Source organism: Leuresthes tenuis, unplaced genomic scaffold, assembly GCF_036924035.1.
Source record: "Leuresthes tenuis unplaced genomic scaffold, fLeuTen1.0.hap1 SCAF_23, whole genome shotgun sequence".
NCBI classification, from domain to species: domain Eukaryota; kingdom Metazoa; phylum Chordata; class Actinopteri; order Atheriniformes; family Atherinopsidae; genus Leuresthes; species Leuresthes tenuis.
In genome coordinates, this window is record NW_027325377.1 from 19,628,761 (window position 1) to 19,647,708 (window position 18,948).

The window sequence follows — 18,948 nt, forward strand, 5'->3', positions numbered from 1 at the left end:
TGAAAAGGGTATAAAAAGAGTATAGTTAGAAAGTTACAGTGCGCCATGACACATCTTTTTCAAGTGCCCAAATAAGCAAACTCGGAGGAATTTGAAATAAAAAAAAAGACTTGTCAGCATGTTTAACAAGGAGAATTATTAATGCATGCTTTAATCTACTGTCTCACAGTTATATAGAAATAGAGCAAAGGGGACATCAAAGGCCCAGACTCAAATGGCATTGCTGACAGGCGAGACGAGAGAGAAGCTCTGATGTCATTTACTGATGCTATGTGGAGAGGCAGCAGAGGAGCCATGGTGTTTTCATGAAGTGGTGGCACATTTCATGTGGCAAATGTCAATCTTTGCTTTGTGCTTCGTGATGATGACAATAATGCTCTCAGTGTAATAAGTGTGACAATTACCATGAAATAGAAAATTACGACAGTAGAGGGAAATGTTGAATTCAAAATGGTCAGTTCAATTAAAGCATGACACAAAAGTTACCCATTCACATCTAACAGTATCTGACTCTTTGATCAGCAGGAAAGGATGCTAATTCTGTGAAGACAAGATTTTAAAATTTTTTTTGCTACAGAGCGGCTGAATGATGGTGTTGGTTGGTCAATCACTTTGGTCCAGACTGAAATTTCTCACCAAGAGCCATTACATGAAGAATTGAACATGAGATTTTACACAACATCAATCGACACAACATCCATGTCATTAGGCAGACGGTGGGTATTATTGTTTGGGGGGTTGAGGGGCAGCAGACTGCATTCTGCAGAATCCAGCTGGCTTTTATTTCACAGTGCCAGGAAGCTATATTACACATCTTACAATGTACAAAGGCATGAAATTAATCTTTGGAAGAGATACAGTGGCACTCAAAATCTAATTAATCCACTTTGAGCAATCCTTGTGCACCACCATGAGGGTAATGTTTTTGATTATATATGATATGTCTCAACAATTGTTGGATGAGGTGTTTGTGATGTCTGGCCCAATACTTTAATTCAAGAACTAATATTTCCTAAATTAATTGTGCTGTCATACACCTGTATATTGAGTTTAGATCTAATAAACAAATGTTATCATGCTAACATGCTAAACTACAAGAGCTCTGTTAAAGTACAGACTCGCAGATTACTTTATGTGATTTGGTTTTATATTTCAGTCAAATTAGTTTCAAGTGATGTTCACCACATGCTTAATTCATTACAGCCTTTTTCTAAAATGAAATGACAGCCAAATAAAAGAGCTATATCTTCTTGTACAGGTAGATCACATCATAAACTGCCCTTAAAAGAAAGGTTGCCAGCAGCGACATTTTCACGTCTGAATTTTAATGTAGGTCTAACCTGATGTTGACTTTATATTAGTCAGTCCAATTAAAAAAAATTACAATCAACAAGCGTTAACTCCCTCCAAGGATGGTTATTTTTCAGACATTGTTTCATATACAGGTTTGAAATATCTATAGTCACCTTTTTTCCTGGTTTTCCATTCTCACCTGGCTGTCCCTGTGGAACAGCAAATGTGGATTACGTAAATGGTATTTCACAATTGAAATCAACATTTCTCATAATTTAAACATGTTAAACACCAATTAATTCTCAAGATTGAAAATGGACAATTACAATACAAATAACCTTCTAAATCATTATTTCCATGGAAATTTTCCAACTTCAAACCACAAACATGAAGACTTTTTACATACATAATGATCATATCTATTTATGTGATGAGTAAGGATGTGGCCTGAATACTTTATGGTGTGTATAAGTATGGAACAACTTGGTCATTTTAGGTAATTGGGCTCACAAAAAATAAATGAATATATAGAAAAAATCAAGTCTTCTTGACAAGACTTGAGAAATACTTGTTTAGTTAAAGATGACGAAACAGATTTACATCCTCACCTGATGTAAATCTCAGTGAAAACTTTTGGGCCTTTTTCAAATGTGAGACTCAGGGAAGATAATACACATATTGAACAACGTGTAGGAAGCTGTAGTTGCTGCTTAGCTGAAAATTGATTGGTAATAAATCAAATAAAAAACTGAAGAAGAGATGGCCATATTGTTCCCTGAATATCTTTAGGCCAAAAATGGCATTATTGGCATTTAATCATAATTTTGTGATTCAATGAGATTTGGGATATAATTGTGCACCCAGTGTACGAGTTGAAAAGGTGTTTACTTTATGTCCTTACCTTAAGTAAAAAATACCCTGGAGGATATGGATATGGCTGTCCAGTTTCTTCATCATAACCTCCCTCTCGCTCCCTCTCCATCTCTGCTCTCATCCTCTCCCACTCCTCCCTCTCCCTCTCAATGTCTCTCTCTGCCTCCTGCTCTGTCCTCTCGCCCTCCATCTCCATCTCTTTCTCTTTCTCTTTCTCCCTCTCCATCTCCAGCTCAGCCTCTTTCTCTTTCTCCAGCTCCTCTCTTTCTCTTTCCATCTCCAACCGTTCCCTCTCTCTTTGCTTCTCCAGTTCCTCCTCCCCTTCCCTCTCACGATCCACATCTTCCTCTGTCTCCCAGTCATAGTCTCCACTCCTCTCCTCCTCCTCATAGATTGGATCGAGGTCTGTTTCTGTATATCCACCTGGCGCTAATTCATTCCCTTTTTCCATTTCCCTCATTTCTTCAAGCTGTTCTTCTTCACCATGTGCCTCTATATTCGTCTCTCTTTCTGTATTACTATATATTCGTCTCTCTCCTCCTTCCTGCCTCTCCCTCCTAGTATATATTTGAAGGTTAGGATTTCTGTGCGTTGAGCTCTGGAAAAACAAGTTTCATGACACAAACCATTGTATTTATAAGTGCAGTACAGGAGTATGATAAATCTTTGTTTAATCCAGTGCTGATTTCAGACTTACACTCCAGCTGTTGTAACCTTGAGCACCAGAGGACAGATGCTGAAATAAGAATAAGTTGAAAATCTCATATGCACTCCATTGTGACAAATTGCCTTTTCATGTTTTGTAGAATTATTTTTTAAAGAGAGGATATATCAAGCAAAAAAAAAAAAAAAGATTACTTTTTCTGCTTGCTCAAACCGATTTCTTCCACCTGGAGCACCTGGCATAAATACCTATAAAATATGTATTTTTTCAAGTTATTGATTTATGACTAATTGTCATTTATTCCAAATGTCTCTGGACAACATCATTTGACACTTACCATGGAGTCAAGCCAGGAGGTGCCTCTTTTTACTCTGATTTGAGGTCGAGGCACCTGTAAAGTTCCCCAAAACTTTCAAAGGCACATTTAACACAACAATTATGTATTTAATTATGCTTTGTCAGTTATGTGTGGTGAAAAAATCAATAACAATAAAGAAAAAAGACACAGACTTGCTTATAAAGTTATTTTAACTATTTTTTTACTTCAGCATACATGCAGATAGAGGTTAAACACAGACAATGCAATGACTGGAAAATTTCACCAGTGAAAAGAGTGTTTTATCCGGCTACATAACTTATCACAATACCATTAAATTCTGAATAATATCATTGGTATTCAAAGTGAGGTTAAAAAACAATTTTTTTCCCATGCTTTAATAAATAAAATTTTCTTACAAATTGACACAAGAAAATAAGCGATGGTATTGTGAGCATATGTTTAAGAAAATCTCTAATAAGTTAGAGAAAAATGTTCGTAATAAATAAATTAGGAGTTCATATTGTAAGGTCAGCAAAGTCGAGGCTACACTTGACAAACTGAATAATCACAAACAATCTAAACTGAATATGATGACACCTTAACAAAAAGAGTCTGTTTTTCGGTAATACTCCAATAAAAAAAGCCCCTCTGTAGGAAATGAACCATGATCGGACCATACGTTTGGATGCGTGAAATTGTCTTTGTGTGGAAAAAGGTACCCCCTCAAGAAATGTCGGTCAGGTTCAGGATTCCTCACCACAGAAACGTTTCTCACAGTTTATTCACACTCTCCACGTAGTTCACTCTTATGAATGATTAAGACTCTACAGTTTCAGTCTCTTGGGTATTAAGAGATTTCCTGTTTAGAAGAAAATGAGAGAGAGAGAAGGAATTAAGTGGAACTCTCTGGATTTTTTTCAGGGACTTATGTCCTAAAAGTCGCACTAGGCTACAAGTTCTGCTCATTCCCATTCGGACAAGCTTCATGCGAAAAGCATGCTGCTAAAACAAGCTTCCTTGTCTCATGCTCTTTTAAAATTTGTGAATTACTTAATGCTTCATGGTTGTTCACATATATATATATAGATATAGAAATAGATATAGATATATACATATAAACATGTGCACTGTTTTGCGCTGGTGAAATTTTCTTAGGAAATAGAAAGAAGAGGTCTCAAAATATGATGCCAAGTGCTTGTTTTCTTTCATTCAAAAAGCCCATTCTTAACTAAATCCAAGCACATGTCCATCACTTCCAGTCCAGTTTTGCATTCCAAGGCATGCAAGGATATTCAGAAACATTCAATTAGATTTTCAACACCTATGAAAGCAGACAAACAACAGTAAGAGAAAACAAACTCTACCTTCTCTGGCTCTTCTGTTGCAGGTGGGGGAGTCAGCAGTGTTACCTCATCCTGGTTGCAAAATTACGACATTGTGAGTCACAATACTGAGTAAAAATGTACAACTTGCATTTACAACCAGAGGTTCCCTCAGGGGTGAAACATCCACCATGACCAATGCCCTTATTTGCAATTTTAGATAAAGTTATCCGCACCACAATGTAATGGGTTGGTCCTGTACACACGGTCTACCTCCACACAAGATTTGACTGGGTAGATTTTACATATATTTAAGAAATATAAAAAGTCACAAACAGACAATCCACTGTCCCAGCTCTCACCTTGGCAAAGGATAAACAATGACAAAGCCAACTTTCTCCCGCTCCCCTTACCTCGCCTCTATCGTCCATAGTTGGAGAAGGTGGTGCTGTTGTTGTCAGGATAACCTGAGAGGAGCACAATCAAAATACTTTGACTGTAGACAGTATGAACCCAAAATGTTTCCTCTTTTGTCCCATCAACATTATTAGTTAACATGAAATAATCTTTACATTTTAGGCTAAGCCTAAGATCATGACCAGTGCAAAATGTTTATACTCAGGATTGCTTTATATTTCTTTTTATACGTTCATCTCTCTATCTTTCTACAGCATGTGCTGATCCATCTCCCTGCCACTGCTGACAAAATAAATACCCACAACATGATGCTGCCATCTCTCTGTTAAACTGCAGGTATCATAGAGGTCGTGCTCAGTTCTTGGTTTACTCCACACAAACGGTTGAGAACTGTGGTTGAACAAATAAATCTTTGTTGTGAATAGAGGATTTTGCTTTTCACGGTCTGAAAGTCATACAGGTGTCTTTTGGTAAATCCCCAGCAGATTGGTGATGTGCTGCACTGATGTTTGTCCTCTAATCTGTATCTTGTAGGTGACCTATCTGTCCAAGGCCCTATGCTCACAATCACTCAGGTTTGCAAGGCAGTTCTTTAATTCCATTTCTGGTCCCAAACTTCTTTTATTTCAGAATGGTGGCATCTTCTGTTCCATGACGCAATCCTGTTTTACAGGTCTGCAGACAGTCCCCTCAATCCATGACTTAATTTTCACAATATAGCTTCAACTCTGACAGACAAGCAGCTGAGCACCTTTCTCTATTATGCCCAACAAATTCAGTTAGGAACAGGAGGACCACTGGAAATTTGGTGAACCATCACAAGGTCAACTGATAGAAGCAGGATGTACCTTTAATTTGTAAGTGTCACAATAATGGGTCGAAACATAAATATATAAATATCATTTTTATTTAAAGACTACAAAACCTTGTTTTACATTGCCATGGTGGATTATATTGTGTTGAATAATCACAAAAAAGTAATAACTTTTACAATGAGTCTTAAATATAACAAAATGGGAAAACTCAAAAGGGTTTGAAAGTTCTAAGACCAATTTTGAGCGCAAATAAACCTGGTTTCATCTTTTCTAAATCATATCTGCAATTTCCCTGGACTGTATTAGCTCACAAACACCATCATCTTTTATGGTCAGGCTTGTTAATTACTGGTTGTGTCTTTATACAAGCTTGCTCAAGAAGTGAAAAAATAAGACGATACGGCATACCTCATGTGTAGTTACCTGTGCATCTGTTCCTCTGTCTGATGTAAGAGGATGACTGGGGGGTTCAAATTGGTCAGGGGTGAGTGTGGGTAACTGTCCCTCCTACAAATGAAACAGCAGAAAAACAGTATTGTTCAGGTGCAACAGAGCTGAGTTAGGCTGTCACTGTTCTATCACTGAAGGAGTTTTTGTTCATCACCCGAGGGATACAGTTACAAATGCTTACCTTTTTATCCACTGGACTGGGGAATTCATCGGTCTGGACTTCAAGCTGAATTTGAGGAAAACAGATCTTAGATTAAAAAGTCATCATAACATTTATACCCAGTCCAGCTGACACAGATGAGATTATTCTGTCTGATGCAAATTTACCTCTTTGTTCTCAGTCCTCTCCTGAGAGTCTGGCAGATCATCAGGGGAAAGTTCTTCTGGCTTGAGAGAGAAAAAAACTCTCATCATAACTTTTCAAAACGCAAACCCACAGAGCATGGAGAAGATGCAGTGAGCTGCGATGACAAACTAATCTATTCATAATAATTAAATTCAGGTAGTGGGTGTGTCATTAATCAACTCTCTCATTTTTATGTGGGCACAGAAATATTTGAGTCCCCAGAGACGATGTGCTTAAAAGAAATTAATAGGCAACTGAATCTTGAATTTGTGAGTTGTTAAGGGAAGAGCACTCACTACATCAGTGTGCCAAATAAGGAACAAACCCACGCCATTGACATCACATTAAAACAAAGTTTCGGACAGTGCTTGAAAGACTAATTTCGTACAGCAGCTGCCTACCTCATATTCATAACTGTATTCTTCAACGTTATAAAACTCCTCCTCTTCTTCTTCTTCTTTTTCTTCTTGTTTGTTGTCTTCAGTTATCTTATGATAAAGATGAAATTACAATTATTACAGAAAGATAATATGACAGAGAGCCATTTATCATTGGTGTGAATGACTGGAAGACAACAAAGCCAAGCGCTTATAAAGCAACCCATTGATCAAACTGTTATCATTATCTTGAGAAGCATATGGACGTTAAGACACATGCATGCTTTTGACTTGATGAGCCAAATTAGGTTTACAACAACTTGTTAATTCAGTGTTATGTTAGCAACATGTTAATTCCTGTTAATTCCTGATGAATTCCTGATTTAAATTTAAGAAACAAGGCTGTTATTTCTGCACACATTATGTTAATGCCATGTTAGCGTTGATATTGGCGCCTTTTTTTTAAGTTTTGCAGGGTAAGAAGTGTTAGTTGGTATGTTTTTATCAAAGTGGGGCAAAAGCAAAATTTAGTTTCCATGTTTAGTCTGAGCCCTTTAAGGACATTTACCAGGCGTTGCCTCTGCCTCTTATGTCGTCCTTTATTTCCTTTGCCCTGGTTAAGAAGTCCACAATCAGAGAGAGAAAAAGATCAAAGATTCTCATGCTTCAGGAGTTGTTTATGAACAAGTATGAAACTACAGTCAATAAGTTTAGGGAGATACTTAGGAGGGAGATAATTCAGTAGTTAATGATTATCAAAAATAAAAACAAACATCGCTACATTAAGAGAGTTAGGAGCCTTAAGTATAATCAAACAGTTTAGAGCTATTTATATGCAGATAGGAAGACCACACCAGAGATTTCCATGTTTCAGCCAACTAATGTTGTTCTTTCCAACCCATTTGTAGCCCTTGCACTACTGCGTCTGTGTTTTTAATTGTTGTTAAATAACAATCAAAATGATTAATTTAACTACTGGAAAATAACTGAGACATGATATCATCCTGTAGATATTTTTCTGGCTCATTTGAGGTAAGTCATCCATCACAAAAAAACAATTTCGAGCCTTAAGTAGTTTTATCACAACACAGTGCAGTCTTTGTGTCCTTCAAGTGGCAGCAGAAACAGTAAAATGTACTAATTGCAATGTTTAATCACAGTTTATTCAATGTTTATTCACTGTTCATCTTTTGGTTCAGATTTTCTGACTATGTTGCTCATGACAAACTACTCCATGTCTGAGTATTCTTAAAATGAGTACTTCAGTATTGTTTGTAAAAACAAAAAAGTACAAGGCCACAAAATGCCAAGATTCAAATATCTGCATGTGTTACGAAATAGTTTTTCTCTGCAGTGATATGAGCTGACAGAAGTTGAGCTGACATGAAACTCGAGTGTGGTCCTTTCATTATGTACATTTATTCTAAAATAATGAGTTATCTTTTTTTAATCTACGTTTTATACATATCTAATTAGATATCAATGGCTGCTTTACTTTCCCACGTTCCCTGCTCTTCTTCTTTGGTCCTGAAATCTTCTTCAGTGGGTCTTCCTGAGTGAGGAGAACAGTCTCCACTACAGTTTCAGGCAGCTCTGAAACCGCCTAAACACAAATTTACATATTTTCAGCATTTTGTGTTCAGCAGAACTCAAATGTTGGATTAAAATGTGCAAATTGCTAGCCATAGATAAAAAAAGTTTGGTAAATCTGTTTAGTGTTTTAAGGATTGCGGATTATTTATATACTCTTGTGTATATTTGATGTGTGTCAGACCAATAATGGAAGACAATTAAGAGAAAAACATCTAGTCATGGGACTGTTTAAAAAAGAAATGCTTCAAATATTCAGAAAACATGTCTTATACAGTTCTCACCTCCCCAATTGTAGTATAATTGAAAGTAGAATTGACTACAGTCAGATTAATTTTGAGTGAAGACGCTTCATCACTATCCCAGTCTACAGTCTCCTTTCCCTTTAATCCCTTTAATTTGGTCTCAATCCGGTTGAGATTCTGCTCTCCATCCAGCGTAGCAATGGTCCATAAGGTTGGACCCTCTGCAGTCTCATTTAAAGAATCCTTCAAAGGAAAAACAGAACTGGTGAGTGAGAATGCACAAAGTGTTTAGATCTGAGCAATGTGAGGTAAAAGCAGATGACATAGTTGGTAAAAATAAAAAAAAAAGCAATGTGAATGAAGGAGATGACAGCACAGGATGTAAAGAGTGTTGATGAAGTATTACAGTATCATTCAAAACATTCAAAGAAAGTTTAAACAGAAACCAATGTGAATAAAGGTAAGCATACATAAAGCTAACATAGTATAAAAAGATTAAATAAATCAGTCATGTAGCTAAGCGCCATATAAGTCAGCTGTTTTTCTGTCAGCTCAACTCTATAGAAATGCTTTTTTTGTTGATATACTTCTTACATATATACTTATACTAATTATTAAAACTAGAAAGGTTTAATAACCTTTTTTTTAAGATTTAAAAAACTATGGTTTAAATGACTTACAGTTGACAAAGGGTCAGGAAGCTGGCCTTCTAAGTCAAGGTTTTCAATGTTGTCCAACTCTGACAGCGGCTGGCTGGTGAGCTCATAATTCAGAGAACTCTTAGTAAAATAAAATATATAAAATAGCTTATATAATAACTGAAAAAGACGTGCTTTTGTCCTTGCTATTTTGCATCTATTTTCATTGGTCTCCACCTGCCCTTTGTGGTCAGATATTAATATTTTAATCTTTGTGTACTTTTTGCTTTATTATGTTGGTTTCTGTCTTTCTGTGGACTTTCTGAACCTCTTTGAAATTAGTTTTGCATCAACTTTTCAGAAAGGTACATTAACCATCACCTCACCTAGATGCTGTGGACACAGAGAACATTGACAGGAGTTGTGGAGTCTTTGAACATAGACTTATTCAAAAATAATAATAATAATGTACTTCCTCTCTGGATATTATCTACCGTGTACTCAGTGATGACGTTGGAGGTGTGAGTTTCTGTGTTCTCCTTTGTTTTCTTGGAGGTGCTGAGCACATGAAGCAGCTCCTCTACTCCATCCTGCAGCAACCTGTCAATCAAAGCCTTCAGCAAAGGCAGCTGAGAAGCAAAACATGTTTTATTTAGATGGTCAACGTCAGCTACTTCTTCTATTACTATATCATTAGAAATTCTGTAACCCTTATTCATATATGGTCATAGTCAGAGCTCACCCTTATACCAAAGGCTTCAAACATCACTTCAATGTCCTAACACAGAGGGAAAAATGTTTTTCAGAGATTTAATAATGTAAAATGAGAAGATGCATCAAAGGAGGAATTATAATAATATATTCCACCTTCATCTCTGGAGATTTTCCAGGAACTCCAGCATCACCCTGCAGAAACATGGATATAAATACAGTGAAAATAATAACTTCTATTTCCATGTTTTAGAGATACGACTTTGATAAATCACTACCTTCTCTCCTTTCAGGCCTCTTTCTCCTTTATCACCCTGCAAAAAAGATAAATGAGAAATAAATACCCGATTTGCAAACTTTTTTCAGGGTACTCAATTGCAATATAAATGGTATTACCATCTTACCTTCATCCCTGGTGAACCCTGAACACACAGAAATAGAGGAGCAAGATATTTGAACATGCATTTACAATGCATGACGTCAAGCTTGCCATCACCGTGTTTGTGCACAACCCATTGCAACCACTATAAAGCACTACAGTCATCGCCACGTGACGACTCACATTCCATGCCGTTGACATGTGAATTATTCCATGCAACAGCTAAAACAGTCATTTATGAGCTTGACATAGTGTATGCAGAAATAAGTTATGTATGAATAATAAACTCACAGTAGCTCCTGGAGGACCCATTGGGACTGGAAATGCTTGTCGAATTTCATCAATTGTGGCAGCCTGACAACAAGATCCCATAAAAATTTAACATCAATCTGGGTTTATGTGAACGTGTGACGTTTTTTTTTCTAAACAGAATGGAAATACAGCAAACACTGGATTTGCTGCCTGTGCATTATATTTCAATAATTAGCATATTACTGCTTTGTTGTTTTGTTTTGTTCAATCATGTCACCTCCAAATGTACTGTTACACTTTTGAAAGAAACCTGAAATAAGACATCTACTTCCTTGATTAACAGCAAGTGTTTCTTTTTACCTCAGCAGTCACAAGCACTTGTCTGCCAGGCAAACCTGGAAGTCCTGGTTCCCCCTTATTTCCATCTTTACCCTGTTATGAGACAAACAGCACTCAGTCGCCACCTCAATTTAGAGGGAACAAAACAGACCTTGATTAAAACCACTTACGCTTGCACCTGCATCTCCCTTGTCTCCCTGAAATTGAGAGGAAAATTAACATGTGTTTTTGAAAAAAATATCTCTGGAAATGTTCATTTTACAGACCTTTTTGCCGTCATCTCCTTTGGCTCCTTTTTCTCCCTGTAAACGGAAACCACATTCTTTATTTCAGCCATTTTCGTTTTTTAACATCCACAAAATATAGAAATGATATAGACAGCAAGCATAAAGAAAATCCAGGTGCTCCTCACATCTTTTCCTGGCAGGCCTCTCTTCCCATCAATGCCAGATCTTCCCTGTAAAATAGAACCATAGTCGTTGACATTTTTCATATTGATCATTATGGTGCAAAAAGATGTGGCTAATGCAAACAAAACACATTAAACTACAATATGCATCATTATGCTGGCAAGAATGTAGATTTAAGGATTGACATCCATCATTAAAAATATTAAGGATGAACGGTAAAGCTGCTGCCAGAAGTTCTCTGAGTGATACCCACCGGAGTTCCCGGTAAACCAGGAATTCCAGCAATCCCAAGCCCACCTTGGTCTCCTTTTTCTCCTCTCTGTTCAAAAACAAATAAGCAAATTCAGACAAAACTAGATAAGTGAAAATCATTTGAATGTGCAAATCACCTGTAACAAAGTAATGAAACGAAAGGTGTAACTTTCACAAAAACACCAAAAACATAAAAATGCATGAAAAGAAACCAGAAATAAGAGGTTTGTTTTGTTCATTGAAACATAGTATCCTAACCACAGATTTAAATGTGATGTACATGTTGGTTATACACACATTAGGCATTGATGTTTCTTGTACATATTTTTCTGCAGTTCAAGTTTTAAGTTCAAGGCATTCAAAGAAAAAATATAATGCAGTGTAATCCCTGTTCCATGGTCAGACAAGCCAAATTACTAAAGTACAGTGTGACTGAAAACCAATGGGATAATTATGACCCACAATTATGTCATTAGGTATCATCAGATCATAAGATTTTTTTTCTTTACTTTGATTTTCACTCACTTTGTAAGAACAGTTCCTAATGACATAATAAATCACATTATCATGGTCTGGACCTGAGTAAGTGGCAGAAAATGGATGGATAATTACCAAATTTAAGAATTCAATTAAGTTAATCACATTTTCTCCATGACAAAAAAAAGAAAAATTTGTTCTTTATAAATGGATCAACATCTTAGCTACTGCAGCTCGCAGTAATGTTGGTGTTAGCTGTAGGTCAGATGGTGCTGGCTGAAACCTGCAGTATGGTCCTCTGTCACAATAATCCCAACGTAGTGTGGTATAAAATGTACCGACAGCCCACAGACACACGGAAACATTTTATGATGAAATTTACTTTTTACACCATGCAAGATTAAGTATTTTGCAGTTTTGAATAATAAAATGATGTTGTTTATTTATTACTTTCGGTACATTGAATGCTTTTGTGGGCCCTTTCTGTAAATTCTCAATAGAAAACCTAACAGCTCACAGCAGATTTCAGATCCTACACTTCTTAATTGGTACTTCATCATGTTTGAATAGTATTACTTGATACAGTGCTGTTTGAAAAACAAATAAATGAACAACTAACACTGGGGCTCTCACCGGGCTAGGCTCTCCTTTTTGTCCCTTGTCACCCTGCAATGATTATAAAGCATTTTGTAAGTAAGGGAATTTATTCAGTGCAGACACAATGTGAACAGCGTGTGATGCTGTGCAACCTTCATCCCTGGTTTTCCCGGAACACCATCAAGTCCATCTCTTCCAGAACCACTCTTCAAAGCAAAAAAGATTTCCAATTGAACATATTTTTAAGAAAACATTAACTCCTGTGAAAACAAAGAGTAGACCAGATGAAAATTGCTTAAACGTACCAGCGATGGTCCTGGTAATCCAGGCTTCCCCTCTGGACCCTGAGAAGTCACAAATATTCAAGATGATCAAGATAACTATCTATTTCTAATTCCTATAATACAACGACGCATATAGAAAGTGGCCAATATAAAGGTATGCAAAGGGAGACACAAGAGGTGAATAAGGTTTAACCCTAATCCAATGATTTTGTACTACTGAACTTATTTTTCCAATATATATATCAAACAACAAAGCAATTAACAGATATCATCTAAATATGTAAGAATTAGGGCAACTGGCATCCTTTGTTTGATAGCTTTAACATGTTTAGTCAATGTGATACTTTGCACTACTACAGTACTATTGGTAAACTTATTTTTTATCTTGCAGTACGCACATGTTAAGAAATGAGAGGATACTCACTCTTGGCCCAGGTATACCAGTTTCCCCTCTTAAGCCAGTCTGACCAGGCTCTCCAGTATCACCCTGCAGGAAAGAAAAGGAAAGGAAAGGAAAGGAATAACAAGGAATAACAAGTAAATTGAGTTAATCATTCATGAAAATTAGTGACACCAAGGATGGTACATGCCACTTTTCAAGTTACCTTAATCACTCTGGTCAGCATGTTGTTGCCTCCAACAATCTGGCAAATAACATAATGACAAATCAAAATTTCAACTTTAACGAAAGCTTCTGTCACACATGGTTGATCTGATGAGAAGCTGCTCAAATTTTGTTTACCTGTGATCCCGGAGGTCCAGGTTTCCCCTTTGTGACAATGCCAGAGTGATCAAAAAAAGACAGAAAGCACAGTTAAAATCGACACATGACATATTTGCAACACAAAGGAAAACTAGCGGGTGCAACGACGGGTGACACACACAAAAAGCCAAGTTAATTAAGAACCTATCAGAACAGGAATCAAAACTTCACAGGAAGATAACAGGATGTGAATATGTGAAAGGGTGACGCAGAAGAGAAGGCAGTCAAGGAAAAACAAAAAGCATCACCCGTGAGAGGGGGAGGTAGCGTATACAAACATACCGGCTCTCCTTTTTCACCTTTTTTCCCATCAGTACCCTTCGGAGAAAAAAAAGATGAAGTAAAGACTATGTTGAGGTATTGAAGTTCACATTCACTCTGTCTTGAAATCCCAGACATCAACAGGGTGGAGACTGTTTGTCTCTTCTCTTGTTCTTCAAAATAACTATTGTCATAACACTTACAGACAAGCCAGGTTTCCCAGGGTCGCCTTTTTCTCCAGGGTCCCCAGGTCGCCCTGGCAACCCCAGTGGGCCCTGATGAAAAAATGACACATGACAAAGGATCATATAGCCTTCTATTAGTGCACTGTTAAACAGAGAGCATATGTGTGTCTAACGTGATCTCCTAACAAGAGTTTACAAATAGCAAAGTGCAAAATAGACTTTAGATAGAGCCAGATTAATAGCATAATAGTCCAAAAACCTATAAAGATTTTAAGGACTTTAAATGCAATATAAATTTACATTAACATATGACATAAATTGTAAATTGGGTGGTAGTGGACAAATCTGTGCAAGCTTCTTGCTATGATTGAGCTAAATGTCTAATGTTTTCTATCCATCATACAATTTTTGTATATGCCCTTTAAAATTTTCCACTGAGGCCTTGCCGTTTGCTTTGATTCTGACTCAATTCCGTAACCTTTAAATCTATTCTAAATGCATAATATTTTTCTGCAGATTTTTGGTGTTGTTTCTTCTTCTTCTCTTTTTTTATTTACTGATTTTATCTTAATGATGAGACTGCTGAGAAAATACCCTGATTCCTCTTTCACCAAGTTCTCCAGCTGGTCCATGTTCACCCTGTGAAATGCAAAAAAAAAAGATAATTTAACACAATTCAAAATTGATTTCAAATTATTACTCAAAAAGGCCAATCTCCTCAGCTCCTGGCTGTACCTTCATTCCTTGATCTCCTTTGACTCCAGGCACTCCCTACACAGATAATAAACAACTGCTATAATCAGGTTTACAGTGTAGACATTTAGTCATCTTTGCAAACACACATTAAATATATCTAGAAAAAGAGGGAACAAGAAAGTTTGACATTTTCCTGAGCTCCAATTGAATTTTAATTTCTGACTGGCTTCATGTCATCTTCCACTTATGTTCATTTGTATTCAGAGAATTTTCACGTTTAAACGTTACTTTAGTGGCTTGTCTAAAGTTCTGTTATTCATGATTGTGTTTAGCTAATTCAGTAGAGAAACAGAGATGTTTTCTGAATAAGCCTTTGTATAGAAAATGTATCTGAATTGTGCTGCATTGTGTCAACAGTTTTTTTTTTCATTACTGGAACAACCACCCAGGATTTACTTACATCTTTACCTCTTAATCCTGGTTCTCCAGGATCGCCAGGTAAACCAATATTCCCCCTGTCACCTTTAACACCATCTTTCCCCTGAAAAAAGACAAACTCAGATTTACAACCTCTGTCAAATTCAATGGCGTAAGACCCATTGCCATTGATTTTCAGTCCAGTTCTTGTGTAATTTGGTATACCTCAGCCCAGCTTTTTCTCCATGTTATTTTTCCTCTAAAAATGGCAGTGGAGACCATTCTTTATGAGACTTTGGTAAACGGTAGATGGATCAATTAAAGGGCCAAATGCATCTTTCAGGCCCTGTGTCTTTTCTGGGATTTTTTAAAGAGATCTTTTTTAGATACTGTTCCTTTGCTGTAGTTATTTTTCTGGTGGGCCATTTCTTTTGTCTGCCTCTTATCCGGTTTTCCTCGATATTTTGTCTAAAATCTCTAGAACCCACTTTGTTGGCACAAAAAAAACAATACTTATGTCTATCAAACTCTGTTATCTTTGACAGTTTTTGGAAGGTGCAACTAAAGAAACGAGAACAAATTATGTTCTGAGAGATACAGTTTACTGACGGTTCCTTGTTAAGCTATCTGCTATGTGTTCATCCCTTGAGTTAGGTCTATTTTATATGCTTGAATGATTTATCGGTCAGTTTTGTTCTATAAAAACAACTCACAGGACTTCGAAAATGGTCAGATACAATAAGTGGACTGAAAATGACTGAGAAAGCAGCCATTGTCCAAAAAGAACCTCAAATGATCTTCAGAAATCCTGGAGAAATATTACTTAAGGCAATATTAAAAGATTACAAAACAGTCTGGGTTCTGGGAATTGAAATATTAAGAAATGAAGGGTGGTTAAAGACTTAAACAGTACTGTATAGTGACCTAAATCAAATGTTTGTGTGTTTGATAAAAAATGAGCAGCATTTGGATACACCAACAGAAATGTCAGCATTTACCTTTGTTCATAAATCTGGTGACCTTGTGAATTTAAGTTAAATATAAATTCTTGTCCCAGCACCGGTCTGGTCTTAACCAGAAGAAAACATTTGTTTCTTTAGCTGTTTAATTCTTCATTATATACACCAGCTTGTGGCTAACTTTGCCTGCCTGCTGTGTGGTGCTGAGCAAATAGTATTCAGTTACTGATGCAGCCTTTTTTGTTGAAAACAGCTACCTGCTGTGAGTGGAAATGAGGTTGTTGAAAGGAGTCTGAGTGGAAAGCAAACCCCTGAAAAATGCTAACAAAACCCTGCTGAGGAGAGCTTCACAGCGGGTCACTCCCCACTAGTGACCACTTTCATACTGCACATATGCTTGAGTTTGAAAGCAGATAAAAGGGAAACCAATTAATTACATGAGGGGAAATATGAATATTATTTATCTATTTAGAAAAATAGATATTACATATCTGTTGGTGGCATGTGGATATTTCCCTCCTGCAGGTGTTGTGGTCTGCTTGCACCAATAATTGCAACTAAACTGTAAGCGTTAATCAGTTTGAATTTTAGCCATTTCTTCTACATAGAACCACTTGAGCTTTGTTAAGGTGACGGGTTTCTTCAAATAAAACACCTGCCCCGAATGTTTCTATGACATTTCAACTGGTTCAAAATAAGGACTGTGACTTGGCCATTAGAAAACATCTACTTTATTATTTCGACATTCTTTAGTATTTTAGAGCGCCTTGAGAAATTGTCTTGCCTAACTGACTTTCCCTTTGGATTTGGTTCACAGACAGATGTCCTGAATTATCCGTGAGAATTAGGTGGTTTATTTCAGAGCTATTCCATCAATGAGGGCAAGCCATCATTACCCAAATGCTGCAAAACAGGTCCAAACTATGACCTAGCCAGCGTGTTTTTTTTTACCAGATAAGGTTCTTAATTGGCAATCTTAACATTATGGGGATATATAATTGTTTGGGGGATTTAGCATGTTTTCTTTTTATCACTGTATTTATTGATGATGTTATTATCTTGCTGTGGGATGCAGCTGCATTTCAGCCCAAGACAAGTTTCTCTTCGGAACATCTAATTTTTCATTTTACCTTATTTGTGACATTGATTGTCCATATGCACACAGTCTGCCTTGGTGGAGTTCAAACTCTGTAGAGATAGTTTTGTAACCTTTTCCAACACGATGAATAGCAATAATCCTTTTTCTTCTTTGAAGATTTGATTTGAGTCCTTTTAGGAATTAAAAGTGAGCACCCATTTACACCTTATTTCTATCCAACTGGTTGAAAGCACCTCTTCAAATTAACTGCTGCTCTTACCCACACCTGGGTATGTAATGTAATTGTCTTAAACACAGTAATATATGATGTGTTTGTAAAGTTCTAATGATGTTTTAGGTCATGTAAAACTTCCAAGCACCACTGCAGTCATCAGACCCATAACTAATGTATGAATATTTATTGGAGGCCCCCTAGGTAAATTGAATAAATTTCACTTACCTTTGGTCCTGGTTTTCCAGATAAACCAACATTTCCCTGTGATTGATAAAATTGACATATAATTTAATACTAATCAATTGTTATTTTTTCCTGCTTCATAATTTAAATAAAACTGAAACATTAACTGACTCACCCTCTCACCATTTTCCCCTTTTGGTCCTCGCTGCCCTGGAATCCCAAATCCAGGACTTCCCTGCACATATTGAATCAAACCATACAGTTTACATCTATTCATTGTATTCTCACATACAGTATGTGAATTAGAAACCCAAGCATTACAGACATTATTTCCTATGATTAACCTTTTCTCCTTTGTCTCCTTGATCTCCTTTTGTTCCCTGAGGGCCGGTGGAACCAACTGGACCGATGTCCCCCTGTCAGACAGAAAACATGCGCAGCCACATCAGTCTGACCAACAGGCCAAACTTCTCCTCACTCTAAATCATACCCTGTGAACTGAGATTAAAGAGGTCCTATCCAACGAATTATTCAGAAGCCAACTGCTAAAGCTAATGAGAGAAGTCTTAATTGTGTTTGGTAAGTGGACCCAGAGGATTGAGTCTGAGTGAACAAGAATACCCTGAACAATTAATTAACATTGTTTTCATGGAATAAAACATCAAGAGAATCACTTCCCTCAGGCGGACTGACGCATTTTCAGAATGTAACGATAAATACGTGCAAACCTATTGGAGTGAAGCAGCAATCAGCAGTTGCACTGTTTTAAAAGCTTAAAACCTTAATTTTACTCAGAGTAAAATATGTAGTTCAACAGTTCACAAATTACATACACTGATGTCTTCTAATCCATTAGAGGAGTTTGGTATTTTAATATTCAAGATTTCTTGCTTATGTTGGCTTATTAAATACAATTTAATCAGCCTCATCAAACTACACAGAAATAGTCCTGATAATGTTTTTGTTTTTGTTCATATTTCCTAGAAGATCAGGGGTAAAATGGATGAACAAAAAAACTGACTTACTCTGGCACCCTTTTTTCCAGTTGGACCAATTATCTGTTGTGATAGAAGAAATATAAGACAGGAGAACTGAGTAATAAGTGCTTCTATTTGTGGATT

The 18,948-nt window shown here is 36.7% G+C and overlaps 1 protein-coding gene across 1 annotated transcript in view; it reads right to left on the minus strand.

Annotated features, from left to right (window-relative positions):
• The window catches only part of col7a1l (collagen type VII alpha 1-like), a 62,184-nt gene that overhangs the window by 11,747 nt on the left and 31,489 nt on the right, over positions 1-18,948 (minus strand). The window contains exons 44-84 of the mRNA XM_072377341.1: positions 18,853-18,885; positions 18,172-18,243; positions 18,003-18,062; positions 17,870-17,905; positions 15,416-15,496; positions 14,995-15,030; positions 14,854-14,898; positions 14,278-14,349; positions 14,096-14,131; positions 13,793-13,819; positions 13,656-13,694; positions 13,475-13,537; positions 13,072-13,110; positions 12,919-12,972; positions 12,803-12,835; positions 11,694-11,759; positions 11,443-11,487; positions 11,297-11,332; positions 11,201-11,227; positions 11,052-11,123; positions 10,731-10,793; positions 10,465-10,482; positions 10,339-10,374; positions 10,217-10,255; positions 10,092-10,127; positions 9,844-9,978; positions 9,392-9,490; positions 8,751-8,954; positions 8,372-8,479; positions 7,445-7,489; positions 6,901-6,987; positions 6,481-6,540; positions 6,335-6,379; positions 6,112-6,210; positions 4,885-4,938; positions 4,514-4,564; positions 3,168-3,221; positions 3,025-3,078; positions 2,864-2,902; positions 2,195-2,764; positions 1,467-1,502 (exon numbers count right to left, since the gene is read on the minus strand). Coding sequence (XP_072233442.1) covers positions 1,467-1,502; positions 2,195-2,764; positions 2,864-2,902; positions 3,025-3,078; positions 3,168-3,221; positions 4,514-4,564; positions 4,885-4,938; positions 6,112-6,210; positions 6,335-6,379; positions 6,481-6,540; positions 6,901-6,987; positions 7,445-7,489; positions 8,372-8,479; positions 8,751-8,954; positions 9,392-9,490; positions 9,844-9,978; positions 10,092-10,127; positions 10,217-10,255; positions 10,339-10,374; positions 10,465-10,482; positions 10,731-10,793; positions 11,052-11,123; positions 11,201-11,227; positions 11,297-11,332; positions 11,443-11,487; positions 11,694-11,759; positions 12,803-12,835; positions 12,919-12,972; positions 13,072-13,110; positions 13,475-13,537; positions 13,656-13,694; positions 13,793-13,819; positions 14,096-14,131; positions 14,278-14,349; positions 14,854-14,898; positions 14,995-15,030; positions 15,416-15,496; positions 17,870-17,905; positions 18,003-18,062; positions 18,172-18,243; positions 18,853-18,885 — 2,904 coding nt within the window. The remainder of the gene's footprint in view (positions 1-1,466; positions 1,503-2,194; positions 2,765-2,863; positions 2,903-3,024; positions 3,079-3,167; positions 3,222-4,513; positions 4,565-4,884; positions 4,939-6,111; positions 6,211-6,334; positions 6,380-6,480; positions 6,541-6,900; positions 6,988-7,444; positions 7,490-8,371; positions 8,480-8,750; positions 8,955-9,391; positions 9,491-9,843; positions 9,979-10,091; positions 10,128-10,216; positions 10,256-10,338; positions 10,375-10,464; positions 10,483-10,730; positions 10,794-11,051; positions 11,124-11,200; positions 11,228-11,296; positions 11,333-11,442; positions 11,488-11,693; positions 11,760-12,802; positions 12,836-12,918; positions 12,973-13,071; positions 13,111-13,474; positions 13,538-13,655; positions 13,695-13,792; positions 13,820-14,095; positions 14,132-14,277; positions 14,350-14,853; positions 14,899-14,994; positions 15,031-15,415; positions 15,497-17,869; positions 17,906-18,002; positions 18,063-18,171; positions 18,244-18,852; positions 18,886-18,948) is intronic.